This window comes from Podarcis filfolensis (genome assembly GCF_964270895.1).
Source record: "Podarcis filfolensis genome assembly, chromosome: 8".
Lineage (NCBI taxonomy): Eukaryota > Metazoa > Chordata > Lepidosauria > Squamata > Lacertidae > Podarcis > Podarcis filfolensis.
Window position 1 is genome coordinate 85,280,019 of NC_139611.1, and position 22,100 is coordinate 85,302,118.

The 22,100-nt window shown below is 46.8% G+C and overlaps 1 protein-coding gene and 2 long non-coding RNA genes across 5 annotated transcripts; 2 read left to right on the top strand and 1 right to left on the bottom strand.

Moving 5' to 3' along the window:
• Positions 1-417: 417 nt before the first annotated feature.
• Positions 418-11,252, top strand: LOC310769145. Of its 2 annotated transcripts, none has more exons than XR_014551442.1 (5): positions 418-529; positions 2,419-2,498; positions 4,136-6,033; positions 8,483-8,536; positions 10,791-11,252. It is a non-coding gene; the product is annotated as an uncharacterized lncRNA (long non-coding RNA). The 2 variants fall into 2 exon arrangements; XR_014551443.1 differs by having other exon boundaries at positions 418-483.
• Positions 2,417-4,136, bottom strand: LOC310769240. The gene is made up of 2 exons (XR_014551563.1): positions 3,690-4,136; positions 2,417-3,281 (listed from the first exon to the last, which is right to left on the bottom strand). It is a non-coding gene; the product is annotated as an uncharacterized lncRNA (long non-coding RNA).
• A 4,090-nt stretch (positions 11,253-15,342) lies between the features above and the next one.
• Positions 15,343-20,080, top strand: LOC310768863 (uncharacterized protein). Of its 2 annotated transcripts, none has more exons than XM_083627742.1 (6): positions 15,343-15,420; positions 16,436-16,939; positions 17,153-17,242; positions 17,497-17,579; positions 18,032-18,158; positions 18,708-20,080. In XM_083627742.1, the coding sequence occupies exons 3-6, from the start codon at positions 17,182-17,184 to the stop codon at positions 19,493-19,495; spliced, it is 1,059 nt and encodes a 352-aa protein (XP_083483868.1). In that variant the 5' UTR covers positions 15,343-15,420; positions 16,436-16,939; positions 17,153-17,181; the 3' UTR covers positions 19,496-20,080. The 2 variants fall into 2 exon arrangements, with proteins under 2 accessions (XP_083483868.1, XP_083483869.1); XM_083627743.1 differs by having other exon boundaries at positions 18,714-20,080.
• The last annotated feature ends 2,020 nt before the right edge of the window (positions 20,081-22,100 follow it).

The window sequence follows — 22,100 nt, forward strand, 5'->3', positions numbered from 1 at the left end:
CCCTGAAAGGTGCAGTCTTCATGACGCTGTAAAAAGTTCGGTTCCCCATCGGCCATCGATGTTCTCCGCCATGTGCGGGGCAAAACTGGTAGAAATAGCTATAGTGGAGTGAGGTTTAAGAGGTAGGGGAGAGAGAAATCAGGCGTGCAGTGCTTTCAAATAATCACTATGCGCCGAGGACATTTTTTTTTGCTGTTGTTCTTCGATTTAAAAATAAAATAAAATACTATTCCCACATTGCCCCGCACGCTGAAAAAGGCGATTGAGAGCCGGAAGTGAGGGCCGCCCAGACAGAGGAAAGTCGTCGGCTTTCCTCTTCGACGGGAAACCTTTGCCGCATGCGCCGTGCAGCCGGACGGCTTGCTCTTTCCCGTCAGCCCTTGCGCGATATAAATACCCACGTCCCGCTCGTCCAGAGTTCATTTCTAGGCGCGCAGGAGGAAGAGGTAGGTGGTGGAGCTGCTGCCTCCGCCTTAAAGAGCGGTAAGCGCGGCCGTTTAATCTCACCAGAAGCAATAAGTTAGGGAAGGTAATGATTATTAGTGATTATTTAAGCTGTTTTTATGATTGCACTGTTTTGATATCTCGATAAATGAAAGAAGGATCGAGCCAAGTTAGAGGCTGGCTCTCCGATCCAGTGCTTTAAATATTTCCCCCAGCGCTCACCCTTGTGAAATGTTAAGGTAGCAAGGCGAGGCTGCCCTCCCTCTTGTCTTTTTATGAGATTTCTGACGGGCAGAAGGGCAACAGCGAAACATTCAGTGATGAGACTTTCCCTGTTGAATTTCCGCCTGTTTCTGGAATTTCAAAGATGAAGGAGCGCCGTTGTTGCAGCTAGTGCCTCAGAAAACTCTATAACATAAATTATTGGGAGAGGGAGAGTCCCTGCGCCTTGAAAGAGTGTGGCGGCAGACAGAAATTCAACAGGTGCAGCAAGTCGGGGTGTGTTTTGGAGGACAGCAGCTGGCATGGGTGGCAATTTGTTTTTGAGGCCTGGGAAGAATGGTGCCCTGAAGCAACCCTTCCTCTACTTGCAGTGCACTTCACTGGTTCCCATCTGGGATTCCTCTTGGCTTGTCTGCACTTGAGAAGAAAGCTATGAGCAGCCTTAGTCCTACCTGTTTGTATGGATGTCTTCTTTGTGAAGTTCTTTTAAACTTGCAAGGCAAATTAGATCTTTCTTACCCCTCTAAAAAGTTTTATTGTTTAATTAGTTTCTCACCTTTCCTTAAGGGAGCTCAAGGTGGTGTACAGTGGTACCTCGGGTTACATACGCTTCAGGTTACAGACTCCGCTAACCCAGATATAGTACCTCAGTTAAAAGCTTTGCTTCAGGATGAGAACAGAAATCGTGCTTCAGCTGCAGCGGGGGGCCCTATTAGCTAAAGTGGTGTTTCAGGTTAAGAACAGTTTCAGGTTAAGAACAGACCTCCAGAACGAATTAAGTTCTTAACCTGAGGTACCACTGTACGTGGTTCTCCCCTCTTCCCATTTCATCTGCACTAGCACTGTCCTAGGTTTGATTTTAAAAGCTTTTTTTCTGCTTGCTAGGGTCCTCTTAACAGTGTACACATGTGCATATTGCGGTGCTGATGGGTGGGGAGAAACCTTTCAACTTTGATCATTTCAAGCAAGATTGTATTTAAAAGTTGTATGAGGCTCTGAAGCATCAATATTTAATCTGCAAAAATACAGATATTCTTAGCAGTAGTTGCTTTAATCCAGGCATCCCCAACCTGCGGCCCTCCAGATGTTTTGGCCTACAACTCCCATGATCCCTAGCTAACAGGACCAGTGGTTAGGGATGATGGGAATTGTAGTCCAAAACATCTGGAGGGCCGCAGGTTGGGGGTGCCTGCTCTAATCTTTGTGAGGCTTTATAGCTTTCCTGAAACCAATCATTTATAAACAAAGACAAGTTTGGTCATAAATGTTTATGCAGTGTATTCTTGGATGCTAGGTTGTACATAGGGACGCAGGTGGCGCTGTGGGTTAAACCACAGAGCCTAGGACTTGCCGATCAGAAGGTTGGCGGTTCGAATCCCCGCGACGGGGTGAGCTCCCGTTGCTTGGTCCCTGCTCCTGCCAACCTAGCATTTTGAAAGCACATCAAAGTGCAAGTAGATAAATAGGTACCGCTCCGGCGGGAAGGTAAACGGCGTTTCCATGCGCTGCTCTGGTTCGCCAGAAGCGGCTTAGTCATGCTGGCCACATGACCTGGAAGCTGTATGCCAGCTCCCTCGGCCAATAAAGCGAGATGAGCGCCACAACCCCAGAGTCGGCTACGACTGGACCTAATGGTCAGGGGTCCGTTTACCTTTACCTTAGGTTGTACATTGCTTGGTGCCAATGGTATTGTATGAATCTGTGTTTCAGGCAGTTGTAATACACTAATGTGCACTTTTGTTTTGTGGTCAGAAAGCCTTGAGAACCTCATTGGATGCTGCTGAAGAGTGCATTTGATCCACAGGTGAACATGTCTGGTTTGGAAATGCAAGGTACTGGATAATTTTTTTCTGTTTGATTTTAAGATTACTACCCAGACTAGCCTTCATCAACCTGGTGCAATCCAGATGTTTTGAACTACAACTCTTATTGGCCCCAGTCAGCATGGCCAATAGCCAAGAATGACTGGGAGTTGTAATCCAGCAATAACTGAAAGGCACCAGGTTGGGAACACTTTCAAAGATAGGAACAGCATGATTTTATGCAAATGGAATATCTTCAGGTGTTACTCTTGGACTTTAGTTACCAGTGACCGCTAAGCTACAGTGCTACAGGAAAGCATGTGCTTCAAATGTGCTCTAAAGTTATGTAAAGCACATTTGAAGCGCATGCTTTCCTGTAGCACTGTAGTTTAGCAGTTACTGGTAGCTATGAGGGATAAACTCATAATTCTTTGAGTGTGTGTCTGTGATTAGAATGTACTTGGAAGGTAAAGTGTTTACACCATGGGTAGGCAAACTAAGGCCCAATCGCCTTCTAAATCCGGCCTGCGGATGGTTCAGGAATCAGCGTGTTTTTACATGAGTAGAATGTGTCCTTTTGTTTAAAATGCATCTCTGGGTTATTTGTGGGCCAAGGAATTCATTCATTACCCCCCCCCAACCAAATATAGTCCGGCCCCCCACAAGGTCTGAGGGACAGTGGACCGCCCGCTGCTGAAAAAGTTTGCTGACCCCTGGTTTACACAGCCTCCTTTCCCAGTTATGTCTAAGGGAGAAGGCTTTTCTTTAGTCTATTGAAACCTTACTCTGTTATTGTAAGGTTACCAGATGTTCCTGTTTTGGGGAACTTTTCTGGCAGCTTCGCTTGCCCCATGGAGTCCACACGCTTCCGTGGCGTGACTCTGCTCCTCTGGGCCCCAGCTCCAGTTAGCAGAGATTAGCACAGCGTCAGAAGTAAGCCTTGTGTGCAGCAATAAATCAGGCAGACGCTCGGTGTCTTCCTTATCTTACAAGTAGCTTTAATCTCGTACAAAAACAACAAATCGTTACTTTCCCGGTGACAGCGCACTCATCTTGACCCTCTCCCGGATCTGGCTAGACTCACACTGCGTGTGTGTGTGTGTCTCTCTCTCTCTCTCAGAGATACTGACCACTCCCACTTCCGTGTTCTAAACACACCTCCAAGAATGTGAAGCGTCACTCAGAACTTCTTAACCCTGTAAGTTCTGACTCTCTCAATACCTGTTTCCCAGGGACAGCCCCCAGATTTACAAATCAGTCCCCTGACAAAATCCATCCTCGAAATGTCCCTGGGTTTAATTTAATGTCCCCGAATTTATATTTTAAGTGTTGTAGATTTATAAGATAACTTCTCTTTGGAAGGAAACAACTCATTCTTGAGTTTCTTTTTGGAATTAGTAGGGAATGAATGTTGCGTGATTGGTTCAACAGCACAAGACACATCAATATGTACCGTATATCGAAGTGTGATTGGCTAGCTGCTATTGCATGGTTTTCTCTCGAAATGTGGTTGGCTCCCTGCCAACTCGCACTTGTTTTCACATCTCACTTCCGTTTTCCTCTTCCTCTTTTATTCTGTTGCTTTTTCCAGTGTTGAGTGTTTGCTTTTGGCAGTATCGGCAGGCTTTTAACGCATCCACGTGTACTTTTTGTAATTTATATTGTAGTTGTTGAAGCTAATAAGACATCGAAGAAACGAAAATGTGTGGTTAATGATTTGATACTAAAGGATTTTCCATTTATCAGAAGAGGAGTGAAGGAACATTCTGCATTTTGTTCACTATGTGAAGTAACTTTTACCGTTGGAAGTGGCGGGCGAACCTCAGTCGTTGAACATGTTGCAACTAAAAGACATAAAAGCTCCTTGATTCGGGAAAGTAGCAACGCAAAGAACGTATCGGCATACTTTAAGACGATTGTGCCAGATCAAAGTGAAATAAACATTGCCCTTCAGGAAGGAACTTTCGCATTTCATACCGTGAGGCATTACCACAGTTTCAAGTCTATGGACTGTGCTTCCAGCTTGGTTAAGAAATTCATGTGTTCCAGAACAAAAGTCGAAGCCATTGTCAAACACGTCATTGCTCCCTGGGCGATTGCCGAAGCTGTAGAAGAAAGCAATAGAGCTTCTTTTGTAACTATACTTCTAGATGCTTCCAATCATTGTAATACAAAATTACTACCCATTATTGTTCGCTACGTACATGTGAATGCTGAGAAAGCTGTATCCATCCGTAATAAAATTGTGGACTTTGTTCAAATTACAGGGGAAACAGCTGAAATAATATACACGGCTTCATTTCAAACAATCAAGCATCTTGGTTTGGAGCATAAAGTGGTAGCCGTTTCAGCAGACAATACGAACACGAACTTTGGTGGTCTGAAGAGGAAAGGTTCAAACAATGTCCTCACCAAAATGAAGGAAGGTTTGGGAAAGAATATTCTCTGCTTGGGGTATAACGCTCAAATGATACATAACAGTGCACATTCTGCAATAAATTCAATCCCTGTTGATGTTGAAGGACTTGTGGTAAAGATTTTTGGTTATTTCCACATATTTACAGTGAGAGTAGAACATCTAAAAGAGTTTTGCGAGTTTGTAGGACAAGAACACAAGAATATTCTTAGCTATAGCAATGTCAGATGGCTTTTGCTGCTGCCAGCCATCAGAAGGATCTGTGAAAATTATGCTGCCTTGAAATCCTTCTTTCTGTCTGAGGAGAAATGCCCAGCCGTGCTGAAAAAGTGGTTCAGTGATCCTTGCACCTATTTGTGGATGAATTTTGTTGCTTCAACTCTGCCTCTTTTCCATGATTCCATACTCCAAGCTGAAGGAGAGGAAGTAACAGCAGTGGAATCTTGCATGATTCTCAACATTTTAATTCAGAAACTTCAGGCTAGGAGTGATGACAAGTTTATTCCCATCTCGGTGAGGAAACTTTTGCCATCTCTCGAAGAATGTGGTTCCTGCACGCAGGAAGAATTTCTCACCATATCAAGAGACTTCTACACCACTGCTGTTGAATACCTAACCGCTTGGAGCTCCCACTCTGAAGATACTAGGTGTATGGAGTGCATTTTGCTTCGGACTTGTCCACAGAGAGAAAACTTTGAAGAGTGTCTCCAATATTTTTCATCAAGAATAGGAGGAGTTGGTCTAAGTGAAGATCATTTATTTGACGAAATTTCTTCTTTGAAAGAATATGTATCAAAAGAAAAGATAACTAAATGGAATGAAGATGGCGCTGATGTGTGTTCAAGATGGAGTGACATTTTCTCATTCTTCTCTCAGAAGATGATCCCCTATCCACAGCTACAAAAGTTGGTTCAGCTCTGTCTCTGTCTACCAGGAAGCAATACTGCAGTGGAGAGAGTGTATTCTTCCATGAACGTGATGTGGACACCTCAGAGATCAAGGCTTGATATTGACACTATCAAAGCTATGCTAGCGGTCCAAAGTAATTTTTCCATGGATTGCCAGGAATTTGCAACAAAGCTGGAGTCAAGAAGAGGTCTTCTCAGCAAGGTGCACTCCTCGGAACAATACAACTAGTTAGGAACAAAGGTAACTCTTCAATTTCATTAATGTAGTTGTTTTAATGTATTATCTTAGTAATAAAGGCAGACTTCCTATCGAGCTGTCATTCCGACTGAAGTTGAAAAGTGTCCCCAGATTCATTGGAAAAAATCTGGTAACCTTATGGAGCGCATCAATTGTCTCCAGCCGCAAAAAAAAAAAATGTTCTGCTCCCTGGACTTTACCCTTGGGAGTTGGGGGCACCAGTATTTTGAGAATACTTGTTCCTTTCTGCCCTAGAGACAAGAAATCTTCTAGAAATGGACGCACTTCATGCTGTCAACCCAACGGGGATATCTGGAGAGGTTGCTCTCTCTCAGCTCTGTCCATGTGGCATATGGGGGCGTAGGCCTTTGGGCTCTGTGACGTATAGTCCCCTTCAACACCGTTGGAGAGCAAGCTGGGCTCTATGAGGTCTGCAACCTGCATATTCCTACTTCTGCTCTGAGTCTTTGGACAGTGACTGAGGAGATAAACCATGAAGGAGACATTGCTTCACATGGGTAGTGTTTGCTTACTGTAACCGTTGCTTTGTGCTAGTGGCATTGTTAAAAAGTCGTGTTCAATCCAGTGCTGCTTAAACCTTTGGGAGTGAGGTCCACATATAAACATAATTTACTTAGGAACACAGGAAGCTGCCTTATACGGTCTCGGTCCAGTATATCTGAAGGAGCGTCTCCACCCCCATCGTTCTGCCTGGACACTGAGGTCCAGCTCTGAGGGCCTTCTGGCGGTTCCCTCCCTGCAAGAAGCCAAGTTATAGGGAACCAGGCAGAGGGCCTTCTCGGTGGTGGCACCCGCCCTGTGGAACGCCCTCCCACAGATGTCAAAGAGAAGAACAACTACCAGACTTTTAGAAGACATCTGAAGGCAGCCCTGTTTAGGGAAGCTTTTAATGTTTGAGGTATTACAGTATTTTAATATTTTTTTGGAAGCTGCCCAGAGTGGCTGGGGAAGCCCAGCCAGATGGGCGTGGTATAAATTATAAATTATTATTATTATTATTATTATTATTATTATTATTATTATACTGAGTTAAGAACAGGGGTCGGCAACTTAAGGCCCATGGGCCGGAAGTGACCCACGGAGGCCATTTAACCGGCCCATGAGCCGCCTGCTTGGTGAGTCCCCGAATGCTGTGCGGCCTCGGTCCAGTATACCTGAAGGAGCGTCTCCACCCCCATCATTCTGCCCGGACGCTGAGGTCCAACGCCGAGGGCCTTCTGGCGGTTCCCTCATTGCGAGAAGCAAAGCTACAGGGAACCAGGCAGAGGGCCTTCTCGGTAGTGGCGCCCGCCCTGTGGAACGCCCTTCCAGCAGATGTCAAAGCGATAAACAACTACCTGACATTCAGAAGACATCTTAAGGCAGCCCTGTTCAGGGAAGTTTCTAATGTGTGATATTTTATTGTATTTTTGGTTTTTATGGAAGCCGCCCAGAGTGGCTGGGGAGGCCCAGCCAGATGGGCGGGGTATAAATAATAAATTATTATTATTATTATTATTATTATTATTATTTAAAGCAGCGCGGCGCAGGGACTCTTCTGTGGCTCTAGCAATCGCTTCTGCACATGCCCAGACGCTGGAAATTGTGTCTGTGCATGTCCGTGGCACCAGAAATTGCTTCTACGCAGGCGCGATTTCTGGCATCGCAGACACGATTTCCAGCGTCGTGCTGCGCTGGCCTGGCCCACAGAGGATCTCCGCGGGAGTGATCTGGCCCATTCCCAGTAAGCCTTGCTGACCCCTGGTTAAGAAGATTGGTCCATCAAGCTCAATGCTGTCTACACTGACTGGCAGTGGCTCCCCATGGATTCAGGCAGTGGTCATTACCAGCCCTACCTAGAGATGCCAAGGATTGAACCTGGAACCTTCTGCAGGCGAAGCAGATAATCTACCACTGAGCTGAGCCCCTTCTATTATTAGTTATTGAACTTATAAGTATCCTGTTACAGGCCGCCTAGCAATATTTTTAAGAGCTTAAGTAAAAAAAAAAAGTTATTATAAAAAGACATCAACATCTTTCCCCAATAACAGCGGCAAAAAGCTCTGGTGACACAAGCAGCTAAGCTTTCTAATCTTATCTCCTCTCGCTGAAAAAGAAAATAAAAGACTCTTGTGTTCAAATTTAACACTGGACAATTGCATATTATATATTCCATGTTTTAATTAGCGTGTGGGCATTAGAGCATATATTGCTTATATAAATAGAGTTTAATAGGCAGGGGGTCAGTAACCAAGTCACTCCAAGAGGATCCACGACAGAAGTGCTATAGGCTCATCATGAATTTTCTTTGAACTCCCTAGAAATTGGGGGGGGGGGAGAGAAATGACACAGACACACACTCATTGTGTGACCAGCCCAGGAGTACATTGGGAGTCCCAGTTTGAGAAGCAGCTGTCTTAACTCTTATACAATTTTGTTCTTCCCATTCTAGTACAATTGAAAGTTCATTGCATGCTGTTGGAATGGCCACATAATCCTGAAGTGGGTATGTACAGCAGTTTTGACTCTCAAGGTATTAATGAGAATGCCTTTTGCGGGCCGGGTGTGTGTGTGTCTGTGTCGTTAAGACCACTGTGGGGTGTTGTCTTTATAAACTTTTTTTTTAAAGTAATTTTTTATTGTTTTCCTTATATATTCTTTTCCAACAAATTATAATAATACCATACATTCCCTTTGACTCTCCCGAGTCGCGACTCCCCTCCCTCCCCACAATTGGTATATTTAACCCCTTTCTATCGCGCACATCATTCTCGTAATAGTACTAATATACATTGGAGGTATTATGTCAATCCTGCTAGTGTCTTAACCTCTTTACAGTTCTTCTTTAAATATTCAATAAATTTTCTCCAGTTATTTTGGTATCTTTGATCTTCCTGATCCTGGATCCTCCCTGACAGTTTGGCAAGTTCTGCATAGTCTGTCAACTTCACCTGCCACTCCTGGATAGTCGGTATATCTTGTACTTTCCATCTTTGAGCCAGAAGGGTTCTCGCGGCAGCTGTAGCATACATAAACAGATTTTGATCTCCCATTTTAATTTCTGTTCCTATTAAACCTAATAGACACGCTTCTGGTCTTTTGGGGAAATATTTTTTTGAGTTCATTATAAATTAATTCCCTTTTTTTTTTACCTTATTGGGTGTTGTCTTTATAAACTTGCTGTACTCTTTTAGGTTTAGACTAAAAGTGCATTGAAATATAAAATGCTGTTGTGATAAGCAGTTCTGAAAGGGCATCAGCTGTGTTGGACTACAGTGCCCATTATTCCAGGCCATTGGCAATGCTGGCCTAGAGATTAGACAGCTTTCTACAAATGCACTTGCTGCTCATCCTGCTGTCAACCCAATAGGGATATCTGGAGAAGTTGCATAGGCCTTTGGGCTCTGTGATGTATAGTCCTCTTCCACACCGTTGTAGAGCAAGCTGGGCTCTCGTGGTCTGCAACTGGCATATTCCTACTGCTTCTCTGAGTCTTCAGGCAGTGACTGAGGAGATAAACCATGAAGGAGACATGTGCTTGTTTGCTGCTTTGTTCATAAAACCTTATTACCGTATTTTTTGCCCTATAGTACGCACTTTTCCCCCTCCAAAAATGAAGGGGAAATGTGTGTGCGTCCTATGGGCGGGCGAATACAGGCTTTCGCTGAAGCCTGGAGAGCGAGAGGGGTCGGTGCGCAGCCCCCAGAACAGGCAGCTCTCCACAAGCCGTGGGAGAGCTGTGTGAAGCCCGAAGCCTGGGGGGCGCTGAGCTCAGCGTCCCCCAGGCTTCGGGCTTCGCGCAGCTCTCTGCAAGCCATGGGAGGGCTGCACGAAGTCACGCAGCTCTCCCATGGCTTGTGGAGAGCTGCCTGCACCCCGAAGCCTGGGGGCACACTGCGCTCAGCGCCCCCCAGGCTTCGGGCTTTGCGCAGCTCTCCCATGGCTTGTGGAGAGCTGCTTGTTCTGGGGGCTGGGGTCGGGGGAAGCTCGGGCTTCCCCCGCCCCAGCCCCGCGCCTGTGGGGGAAATAATTTTTTTTTCTTTATTTCCCTCCCAAAAAACTAGGTGCGCCCTATGGGCCGAAAAATACGGTAAATCTGGTAGGCTTCCTATTGGGGGATCTGATTGGCCACTTGGAGAACAGGATTCTGAATTGGCTGGGCATTTGGAACGATCCAACAGGGCTCTTGTGTTCAATTTTTACCTTGCTCTTTTTTGAGTTTTCGGTACTATGGCACAAGGGGTGTGAAAAATTGAGGCACTTAATGGCCTTGTAAGAGGCATATACACCAGAGTTTTATGTCATAATTGTGTTAATAACCCTAAGCTTATGGTTCCTGGTTGGAAGAACCTATGGGAGCCGCAGATATTTCGCGTCTTACTGTTAATATTATGTTTTCATCCTTACCTATGCAAGTGTCATAAACAGCATACTTGGGCTTGTTCAAGTTGGTCCTTGCATATTCTCAAAAGTTCAATGTTTGTGCAGTGACTAGTTTGAAGTCTTTACACAGGGGTCTGATTTTTTATTCATTTTTTACATTGGAATGATTGAGGCCCTGCTTTTTATTGGTGCATGCTTGATTGATTTCCCTCCCTCAATTATTTTTTCATTGCTTTCTCCACAAAGTCTCAACTTACAAGGTCTGTACAATACAAAAAAGCCTTAAAATCTGTTAAAAATATTTATATGCTGATTTTATGTTCAGGAAGCCGAGAACCAAAAACAGCCTGTTGTATGTTTTTGTTTTTATTTATTAGGCCATTGTAAATGGAAGAAGAATAACCTGGGGGGAAAGAGCTGGAGAAGATGCTGGGAATGTGGTCTTGTGAAAGCGTCAGCTATTTAAGTGTAGGTCAGAAGAGAACAAAACAGTCCTGGAGAAATGGCTACTTTTGGTCTCCAGTATGCCTTCGAGACTACAGTTCCCATCACCCCTGGTTGCCGACCCTGCTGGCAGGATTTGGAAGGCCCCAACATCGACAGGGCACTATGATGGCCTTCTCTGGCAGCAACATGGTGGAAGAAAAGCTGCAGTGCTACGGATACTAATATGAGCAGGAATGATCTCCAAAGCTTTAATGTGAAGAATTATCATCTTGCTTTCCCCCCCGATTAGCAGCTGCTGCTGCCGTAGTGGTAACAAACCAGCAAGATATGTGACCCACTGCTTGTGGGCTCTGAGCAAAGGTGGTTGAGAGAAATACTTGAATGGGGAAAAAGATAATGGTCCAAAACCAAATTGACTGGTTGGGATGAAGCTGGTTTCTGCATTTGCAGAATTTGACAGCTGGCCATTGGTAGAACATTAAAGGTAAAGGGACCCCTGACCATTAGGTCTAGTCGTGGCCAACTCTGGGGTTGCGGCACTCATCTTGCTTTATTGGCCGAGGGAACCGGCATACAGCTTCCGGGTCATGTGGCCAGCATGACTAAGCCGCTTCTGGTGAACCAGAGCAGCGCACGGAAACGCCGTTTACCTTCCCGCCGGAGTGGTACCTATTTATCTATGTGCACTTTGACGTGCTTTTGAACTGCTAGGTTGGCAGGAGCAGGGACCGAGCAACGGGAGCTCACCCCGTCGTGGGGATTCGAACCGCCGACCTTCTGATCGGCAAGTCCTAGGCTCTGTGGTTTAGCCCACAGCGCCACCCGCGTCCCATTGGTAGAACATTGGGCGAGTTTTAATTCAGTTCTGTTTTAGATGCCAAACGTGTGTTTGTTTCGTCACACTTAACTCCGCTAGCATTGCAGTTACCATGTTTACCCTTCTGAAAAGTGTTGTTTAAAGATGTATATATATATTGGAAAAGTAATTGTTTACATTGCTTTGTGTTTTTATGTTTCATTTGCCTTCAGAAGTATATGTCACACCTGAGCAGAGCAGCTTGTAAAATTCTGAAGGCTTGGAAAGAATTGCCAGGGACCACATGAAAAAACTGCAAATTGAACAGGAATGGAGGGGGGCTGGACTGGCAAACCATGATGTTGTTGGTACTTCCCAAACACTTTGAAGTGTTTCTGTTTAAATGAATTAGTAAACTAAACTAGAAATAAGCTTCTCAGCAGATGGAACTCTATGACGTTTACAGGAAGGGGGGACCCTTTTGTTACTGAAATGACAGGGGGGGCACATAGTTCTGTCCTCAGGCTTGAAAACTAAATAAGTCAAGACACCCAGCAGAAGGGATGTGGAGGAAGAAAGTAGAGGAAGAATAACTTTTAACAATGCCCAAAGGCTTGAGATGTCGACAGGCAATCGTGTCTTGTATTTAGACAAAGCTGCAGCAACTGTCCCAGCAGCCCTTCATCCCTCTGCTGATGGAAAGGGCAGACACAGCACGATTGCCTTCAGCCCTGCAGTCCCAGAGCAAGTGGTGACTGGAACCTCTTTGTTTACTCTGGCACACATGATGAACTCAGTGGGAACAGCTGCTGTGGAGCAGAACTTCCCCCTCTCTCTGCTTTGTCATATTTGTGATGGGCTCGGGCTTGGAACCAGAGGAGACTCAGTCTGCACCGGATCCTTTGCCTCAGGCATCACCTGAACCAAGTCTGGGGCCTGACCCTGAAGAGTCCAGTCTGCACAGGTTCCCCTGCAACAAGCACCAGCTGGGCCGAGTCAGGGGCCTGAGCCTGCCCTGGCTCCAGATGCAGGGATTCCCTCGTTGCCTTCAGCTGGGCCATCACTTACAGCTGCTCCACTACCGTTTGGTCAGGGGAGGGTGAGGCGGCCTCTGGGTCTAGTAACCCACTGATGTCTCCGGAGCTGCAGAAACTAAGGTCTGAGAGAAGGAGAGACCTGAGAGAGGAGAGACCTGAGTACTCGCAGAAGGAGTGCTCGCCATTCTGAAAAATTGCTATTGCGCAAACACACTAATGATGGGGAGCCTGCAGTAACCCAGGCTTTGGGTTTATTATTAACTCCCTCCTTTGGCAATCTTCACAGAACTCTAGCCAAATGGTTGCCATCAATTTGATTTGAATTAATTTTATAATGAAATGATTTTAGAATGTTGTATTATTTTATTGTTGTTAGCCTCCCTGAGCCCGGCTTCAGCTGGGGAGGGCGGGATAGAAATAAAATTTGTTATTTATTATTCCTTGCAACTGCCTGACCCCTACTCTGACAGGGGAGCATCAGGAAGTTGGCCATGGTGGCAAGGACTGCGTTGGCCAACTGCTCTTTGCGAGCTTCAACTAGGACATCTTCTAAGCGAGGGAGGAAGTTAGGGAAGAGCAGCTGGCTCCTCTGAGTAGCTGAGGACATGATGCTCCCTTGCGAGGAACAGGCAGTGCCTTCCGCCCCGGACCGAAAGGAAGGGAGAACTGGTCCGCCTCAATGGTTCTCAGTCCTGCTCAGCTCCTTCGGAAGCACCTTGCTTGAACTCCAGTTGTAGTGAGCGTGGGACACTATCTACCCCCCTCAACCAGGACCTGGCAGGGAGAGGGAGAGTTCGCTAGGTGTTCCAAGTCACAAGCCAAAAGCTGCCACACCTCCTTTTCTGGGTCACCCTCGAATGGGGTCCAAGGAGGGGAACCCCCCTTTGATATTTACCAGGTTGCCCAGTCCTGTGTCACTGTACCATGACGCAGACAGAAATTCAACAGGTAGAACAGGTAGGTGTCCAAATGACCAGGCACCAGTTTAGCTTCTCTGGGCAAACAGCACAAAAGGCAAAAAGTCCTTTTCTAACTTTACTGAAAAAGCCACTCAAAAAGTAAAGGCTTGCACATTTCTTGAAAGGTTACAAACAGAAAATAAAAATGTTGTACAATATAACTAGCTAAAAACCATACACAACGCAACAGTTCAAAGCACAGCGGGTAGTCAAAGTCCCTTTACTGGTTGAACGCCCTCAGGTGCAAACACCAGGGCAAGATGTTCTGCAATTTGCATCTGAATTCCCCAGACCTTTAGCCTTGAAGAAACCCACGTGGAGTACAGGTTTAGGGACCAATTATTTCTTTAGGTTAATTACCAATTTACCAATGGCTGTATGATGAGACAATATCTCCTGATGGGCAGGAGAACTTTGTTTATACTCAGAGGCCTTGAGATCAAAAGACTCCCTGCTTGTTCCCAGACTTCTATGACGCCAGAGGCTCTTGAGCTGTAAATTATTTGATAGCCTCCTGCACTTTTCACACCCAATCCACATTCGAGCCCCCAGCTGCCAGGATCTGTAAATCAGTTAACATCTCATCCTGCCCAGAGCCAGGATGCAATTTGATTCACACTTCTAGAGACAGGGAGTTTTATATTTAAAAAGACCAGACATCCATTTCCCAGAAGGCCACAGTTTTAACTCTCCCACAATGCCGTACTCCTGCATAAGCCAGCGTTTAACATACCAAGGTTTCCCAACTTCACTACACCAGTTGTGGCTGGGGTTCAGTGCGCCTGCATGGCCACCCCAGCCCCTCTTCCCATCACCCTCCTCACGGTGCAGGCTTGGGGCACAACAACGTCATGCTAGTGCCCCTTTGCACTGGGAACGAGGCACTGGTGATGGCCGCTGCATGGAGGCAGCTGCAGCATGGCGGTGGACACTGACGAGAGGGGAGAATGGACCTGTTTAAAGAAACGGGTTTAGAGAACCAACAGCTTCTGGGTCTCTCTTGAGGAGGGTCTGAAATGTCACCTGGTTTGTTCGCATCCAGAAGTGATTGCAATCCACGGGTTGCGATTCGCCGCTTCCATGCATGTGCGTGACGTCATTTAATTAATTAAAAATTATTGGAAAACAAAACAAATGATACCAGAGAAATAAAGTTTCTACATAGGGTTAGAAAGAGTTATACACAAATTTATCTAGAGGTTCTACAAGTCACAATTAGCATTGTCTTTATTTTGGAAAGTAGCAAATACTAAAAGCAAAAGGCTTTATTAGGAAGAAAAAATAAGAGTAATGCAGAATGAAATGGGGCGGGGAAGAGCCTCACTCTGCTTTAAGACAGTGCTCGACCTCAGAGCTGCATTGCCTTATTTCTTGCTTGAGGATCTTAGTCCTTTCAAGGTGCAGTTTACACCAAAGTAAAGCCAGGTTGGTGCCCGGAGAGCTTGCTGCACAGCCTCTCCCCCTCCGGGCCTTTCGTGCTCCTCCTGCTTCTGTTTCCAAGGGAGGGAGCAGCTCAGAAGCCAGTCCAGAGGATCCCCCAAATAAGACAACCCCGGGTGCAGGCCATGCCCGGGCTCCGGCTTCGCGGGGGGGGGGGGGGGCTGGGTGTGCCCGGCTCGCCAAGGGTTAAAAGGAACGGAGCTAGATTCCTAGAGAGGACAGGAAATAAAGGGGGAGGAGGCCCTCTCCCATCCCTTCCTGCAAGAGAAGAAGGGCTGTTGTCTCTCGACTCTGCAAGTGCTGCCTGGGTGGCCCCTTCTGGGATCCGGTGAGTCTCTTTCTCTTCCGCTTAGGTTGTGTTGGGGAGATGGGGGAGTCCCCAGGGGGCAGGGCAGCCAGGAGGGTCCCCCAAGAAGAGAGAGAAGGGGGCCTGGGGGCTCCGCTTTGCAAGGGTTCCAAGGACAGCGCAGAAGGCCAGCCACGAGGGCCAGGCAGCCATGCTTCTGAATGCCAGCTGCTGGGAAATGCAGGGGGAGAGAGTTATCCCTGGGCTCCAGCCCTGCTGGTGGGCTTCACAGAAGAGGCCCCAGGTTGGCCTCAGTGAGGCTGGACTGTCTTCACCCAAAAGGAAAGCAGAGCCCAACCTGGTGATAACAGAATAAAGGATGCAAGGAGGGAGTTGCATGGACTGGGTGGGCAGAGAGGAATGGTGAGGGGAACCAGCTGGGGAAACCACAAGGGAAGGCGGCTCTGGGCCAGGGGAGGGGTTTGGGGGCAATGATGAGTGGTCAGAGGGAGGAGGAGGTGTCTGAAGAGGTAACGGGGCTTAGTGAGCGAGGGGAATCTGTGGCAGAGAGCAATCTAGATCCAGAGGCAGCAGATTAGGATGAGGGAGGCCAAGAGGTAGGGATGATTCCAGCCCTGCCCACAAGTTATTTGGCCCCACCCACTTGGCTCTCGGGGTTGACCAGGTGAAGCTCTGGTCCTCAGGTTGGTGGCCAGGTAAAGATCTGGCCCTCAGAATAAAGAAAGAGGGACCCACCCCAGGAGTCTTGAGAATGTGGGAGATTGCAAGTGCTGGAACATGAGGCAAAAGCAGGAAAGAAATGTGCCCTGACATTTGGGGGTGGGAGGGACCCCCACTATTGCCTTCGGTCCAGATGACTCACTCATCCATTTTGACTTCTTCCTTCCTTCCTTTATTTTTTAAAGAAAGCTCAGTCTGAGTTGTGGTGCAGTGCAGCCCTGGTTCCTAGCAAGACTCATCCACGCTTGCCCAGGAAACGTTTCTATTCACCTGACTGTGTATCATTTTATATTTGAAAAATATATTTGCTTTTTAGGATTTGCTAAATCCTCTCATTAGGACAGGCAGAACTTGGAGGAAACATAGGGACTTGTTTTGATTTCTTGGAGGTGTCCTGAGAACAGAGATGGATGAGCAAGACTCAACTGGGCCTGAAGCAGGAAGACTTCATTCCATCGAAACCCTTAGCCATAGAATAATCTGGGGAAAGTCTGTCCAAAGGATCCTGGGTGAGGAGGACACCCTCCGCTCAGATGTGCAGAGCCAGCAGCTCAGGCGGCTTTGCAACCAGGAGGCCAAAGGACCCCGAGAGGTTTGCGACCGACTATACCACCTTTGCCGTCAGTGGCTGAAACCAGAAACCCACACAAAAGCTGAGATGCTGGACCTGGTGATGTTGGAGCAGTTCCTGGCTGTCCTTCCACCAGAGATGGAGAGCTGGGTGAGGGAATGTGGAGCGAAGACCAGTTCCCAGGCGGTGGCCTTGGCTGAAGGTTTCCTCCTGAGTCAGGCAGAGGAGAGAAAGCAGGCAGAGCAGCAGGTGAGAGAGACTTTCCTCTGGATACTCCCAAGGGGCTCCAAACATGAGGGAGAGTATCCCCCAATTCTCTACTAATTTTGTCATCCTTTTTTTGGAAAGCATCTGAGGAATGACATCTTCAGATACACACGAAAGCTCATACCAAGAACTAACTTAGTTGGTCTTTAAGGTGCTACTGGAAGGAATTTTTTTTTTTTGTTTTGACTATGGCAGACCAACACGGCTACCTATCTGTAACAGAAATGGATCTGGATTCCTCTGAGGTAGAGAGAACTCCGTTGGACTCTAGAGAGAGGCCACTGGGTAAGGAGGAAGGTGTTTTTTCTCCATTTAATCACTTGTTGTGGATTTTGAAACTAATCCGTGAATTATTCTTATCTTTTGGTGGAGGAGGTCACAGGAAGCCAAAAGCTCAGAGGAGGGGAGATGTATTTTTGCACAACTAATATGTGAAATGGTTACTAATGTCCACATTTATGTGGCTACTCTTACTTTTTTGAAGGCCCACCTATAGTTTTCCTTTGAGTGAAGCATGCACTTAACTTTTTCTCTCGTAGGAGACCGAAGGATGCCAGCAAGACCTGTTTGTCCATCTTTTCTTGGTGGCGAAGGGGAAGCTGCCCCTGTGGAACCAGAGCAGGTAGGAGGAAGGAGCCATGTGGGGAAAGAGGATGTCATGGACGGGTTGGAGACAGAGGAAAGGTGGGAGGAACCGCCAAGGAAAGAAGGGTTGAATGCTAAAATAGGCTTCTAGGCAGTTTACACACCACACCAAACAGTGGCCAGGATTCACCCCATCAGTCGCACAATGGGGCTTTCCCCTCCCATCCCCCGGTCATTGCCCCCCTGCACACCTTGACGTTGTCTATAGGGCATCAGGAGGGTCCTCCCCCCCCCGGCAAGAACAGCACACAGGGAAAGAAGGAAGGGGATCCTTCCATGTGGCAAATGGGGATGTGTCCATCATGAAATGTGCAGAAGAAGAATCCCATTAAAACATAACATCTGTTAAGAGGCAGAAGACAACAGAGCAAAGTGTAACTGTTCACTTTGATGTTGTCTAAGAGGACAACCTTTTTCCTTTTCTTTTAGGGTCCATTGTGCTTTGAAGATGTAGCTGTGCATTTCACAGACGAGGAGTGGGCGTTGCTGGATCATGACCTGAGAGCTCTGCACAAGGAAGTCATGGAGGAGAATCGTGGGATCTTGGACTCTCTCGGTAAGGCTTCCTCTTGGATCATCCTATCTGCTTTGAAATTCAAGATATATCTCTATGGGAGGAACCTCTGATTTTTTGATGGGGCTCAACAGCAGCACCCGCAGCGCCTGGGATTCTAACACTCCCACAGAAAAAATTGGATGGAAGACCATTGACTGCTTTCCCTGTAAATATTCTTCCTCCAGTTCTGCCTTTTCAAACCGTGACCAGGCTCCTCTGAACTGCCCAGGCCTTCAAATGTGGGATTCAGAGTGATTCATGATGTGGAAGTAGCTTCTGTCAGGTTCTTCGTTTCCGATCTTGCTTCTTTCTGTCTCTGGTTGACCAAAGGAGTGTTTGGCATTGGAGATGGCACAGATGTCATGATTGGGCCAAACAGAATACATCCCAGAAAATAACCAGGCTTTTTGAATCTCAGGCAGTGAACCCCATAGGAAGACCTCACATGTAACTCCCTTTAGTTTTTCCTGGGGCACAAGCATTAATTAGCACTGTATCATAATTTGGGGTTCCATTGCTTCCTGAGGCTCTAATCTATTTGTCACTTAGTTGCAGGTGGTGATGAATTGGAGATGAAGAACGAGGGAGACCATGATAAAATCCACACAGTGGGGAAGTCCTATTCAGAGTATGGAGAGAGCTTCAATCAGAGCTTCCATTACACTTCAAATCAAAGAAATCTCATCAGGAAGAAACGCTATCAGTGCTTGGAGTGTGGAAAGAGCTTCAGTCAGAGAAACAAGCTCACTGTCCATCAGAGAATTCATACAGGGGGAAAACCCTACCATTGCCAAGAGTGTGGGAAAAGCTTTCATTGTGGGAGCAATCTCTCTTCCCATAAAAGAATTCATAAAGGAGAGAAACCCTTTCAGTGCCAAGAGTGTGGAAAGAGCTACAGAAAAAAGGACAGTTTAACTACCCACCAGATAATTCATACAGGGGAGAAGCCTTATCACTGCTTGGAATGTGGAAGGAGCTTCCGTTACACCAGCCATATCTCTGCCCATCAGAGAAGTCATACAGGGGGAAAACCCTATGAATGTCTGGAATGCGGAAAGAGCTTCAAAACGACCAGCAGTCTCACTTCGCATCAAAGAATTCATACAGGAGAGAAACCCTATCACTGCCAAGAGTGTGGCAAGAGCTTCAGTTACAGCCAGCAGCTAAGCGTCCTTAAAAATATTCATTCAGGGGAAGCACTCTATCAGTGCCAAGAGTGTAGAAAGAGCTTCAGAAAGAAGGACTGTTTAACTTCCCATCACAGAATTCATACAGGAAGAAACCCTATCAGTGCTTGGAGTGTGGAAAGAGCTTCATTTAAAAAGGCTGTCTTATAACCCATCAAAGAATTCATCCATGAGAGAAACCCTGTCAGTGCCAAGAGTGTGGAAAGAGCTTCAGAAAAATGGACAGTTTAACTTCCCTTCAGAGAATCCATACGGGGAGAAACCCTAGCAATGCTTGGAATGTGGAAAGAGATTCATTGAGAAGGACAAACTCACGATCCATCAAAGAATTGACACCGGTGGGAAATATTTCAGTGCCAAGAATGCGGAAAGCGCTTCAGTCACAGGGTCCGTCTTGTTTCCTGTCAAAGAACTCACAGTGGGGGAGAACTATAGCGGTTACGATATCAAGAATTAATTTTAGGAGACTTCAATCAGTGTGAGGTGAGGGTTGCAGCTGGGTTCTTTGCCATATCTGGTGCCCCATAGCTATTCCTACTAGGTACCCAGAACTGTGACTTCCAAGTCCATGGCCAAGGTGTTTAATACCTTCTTCACGTCATGACTGAACAGAGTGATAAGAGCGATTGGGCGAGACTGATTAAGTTGCCCTCCATGTTCAACTTTCCTTGGAAAGACTTGGTGTAAAAATTGGGATAGTTGATTGAATATTAAATATTCTATATTTTGATTCTGTTTGAAGTGTCCTAGTATTAATTGCATTTAGCCTTTTAGACAGAGCCTAGGACTTGCCGATCAGAAGGTTGGCGGTTCGAATCCCTGCGGCGGGGTGAGCTCCCATTGCTTGGTCCCTGCTCCTGCCAACCTAGCAGTTCAAAAGCACATCAAAGTGCAAGTAGATAAATAGGTACCGTTCCGGCGGGAAGGTAAACGGCGTTTCCGTGAGCTGCTCTGGTTCGCCAGAAGCGGCTTAGTCATGCTGGCCACATGACCCGGAAGCTGTACGCCGGCTCCCTCGGCCAATAAAGCGAGATGAGCAGCGCAACCCCAGAGTCGTCCGCGACTGAACCTAACAGTCAGGGGTCCCTTTACCTTATTAGGATTGATTTTTATGCGTCTGCATTTTGTAATCCCCATGCCACCCTCCTGCACTGTGTAAAGCTGTGATGTGTACATTGCCTACCACTTCCAGCCTTATCTGACCCTAGAAGGGCAGGTGATGTTTGGAGAAAGAGGGAGGAGTTGAGCTAGCATCCGTGTGAGAACTCACATATCTCCTCAAAGGTCTTTCACATCTTTTGGTACCTGGGAAGTAAGATATGGGATTGGAATGTCAACAGTCCCATGGAAGTCCTGGTTGCCAAGGGAATGGTCTAAATGTGTGACATGTTGTTGTTGTTGTTTAGTTGTGTCCGACTCTTCATGACCCCACGGACCAGAGCACACCAGGCACTCCTGTCTTCCACTGCCTCCCACAGTTTGGTCAGATTCATGTTTGTAGCTTCGAGAACACTGTCCAACCATCTCGTCCTCTGCCATCCCCTTCTTCTTGTGCCCTCCATCTTTCCCAACATCAGGGTCTTTTCCAGGGAGTCTTCTCTTCTCATGAGGTGGCCAAAGTCTTGGAGCCTCAGCTTCACGATCTGTCCTTCCAGTGAGCACTCAGGGCTGATTTCCTTAAGAGTGGATACGTTTGATCTTCTTGCAGTCCATGGGACTCTCAAGAGTCTCCTCCAGCACCATAATTCAAAAGCATCAATTCTTCGGCGATCAATGTGTGACATATGAGACCCAAATGGCCTGAGCACTCTGGGACACCACAAGGTAATTTCAGAGGAATCAATATCCCATGACCCGTAACCTTTTTTGATGTTTTATGAGTCTTCAGTGTTGTGTATATAAGTTTCTTCTAATGTGCCTCTCTGCAGCCTTTTCGAACCATCCGTTCTGCAGAACAACTGGTTAGCAAGGCTGTCCTATTGCAATAGTTTGCATAAACCGGGTCCCTGCAGGATAATAATAATAATAATAATAATAATAATAATAATAATAATAATAATAATTTATACCCCGCCCATCTGGCTGGGTCTCCCCAGCCACCCTGGGCGGCTTCCAACAAAGTATTAAAATGCAGTGGTCTGTTAAACATTAAAAACTTCCCATTAAAAGATTGCTCTCATTCTCTTGGTTCTGAGTTTTTGTTTCAGGTGTTCCCTCCCCTGGGTAACGAACTGGTGAGGTAGAAGCAAATTCTTACAACACGAACAATTCCCATACTTTATTATTTCTATTGCTTTAACTTTGTATAGCGCCCTTGTCAGGGAATCAGGAGCAGGAGCACTGGGGAGAGAGGAATTGGAGAGCGAAGGGGAAGAATCTGAGGGCAGCGTAGGGGAGTATGACAGTGGCCCGAGAGATTCCATGAGCTTCTCCAGCGAATCAGAAGATTCCCAGAAGGGGGCTCCGATGGTCAGGGCAAGGGGGGTCCCAGGGGGGACGCACCAGAAACAAGGAGCCAGAGGGGAGCCCCAAAGCAGCAGTGGAGGATCGGGACCAGTTTCCCCACCAGAGCGTAGTGGGGGGGAAGAGTCACATGTGTCAGGGCCAGCGTCTCCTCCGGAGGGGAGGGAGAGTAAGTCAGGGCTGACCACGCCTCCATCGGAGAGTGGGGGAATGGAGGGGAGGTCAGTTGCAGCTAGCCCACCCGAAGGGGGAAGCAGTGACAGCAGCAGTGAAACGGTTAGGAGGAAAACTG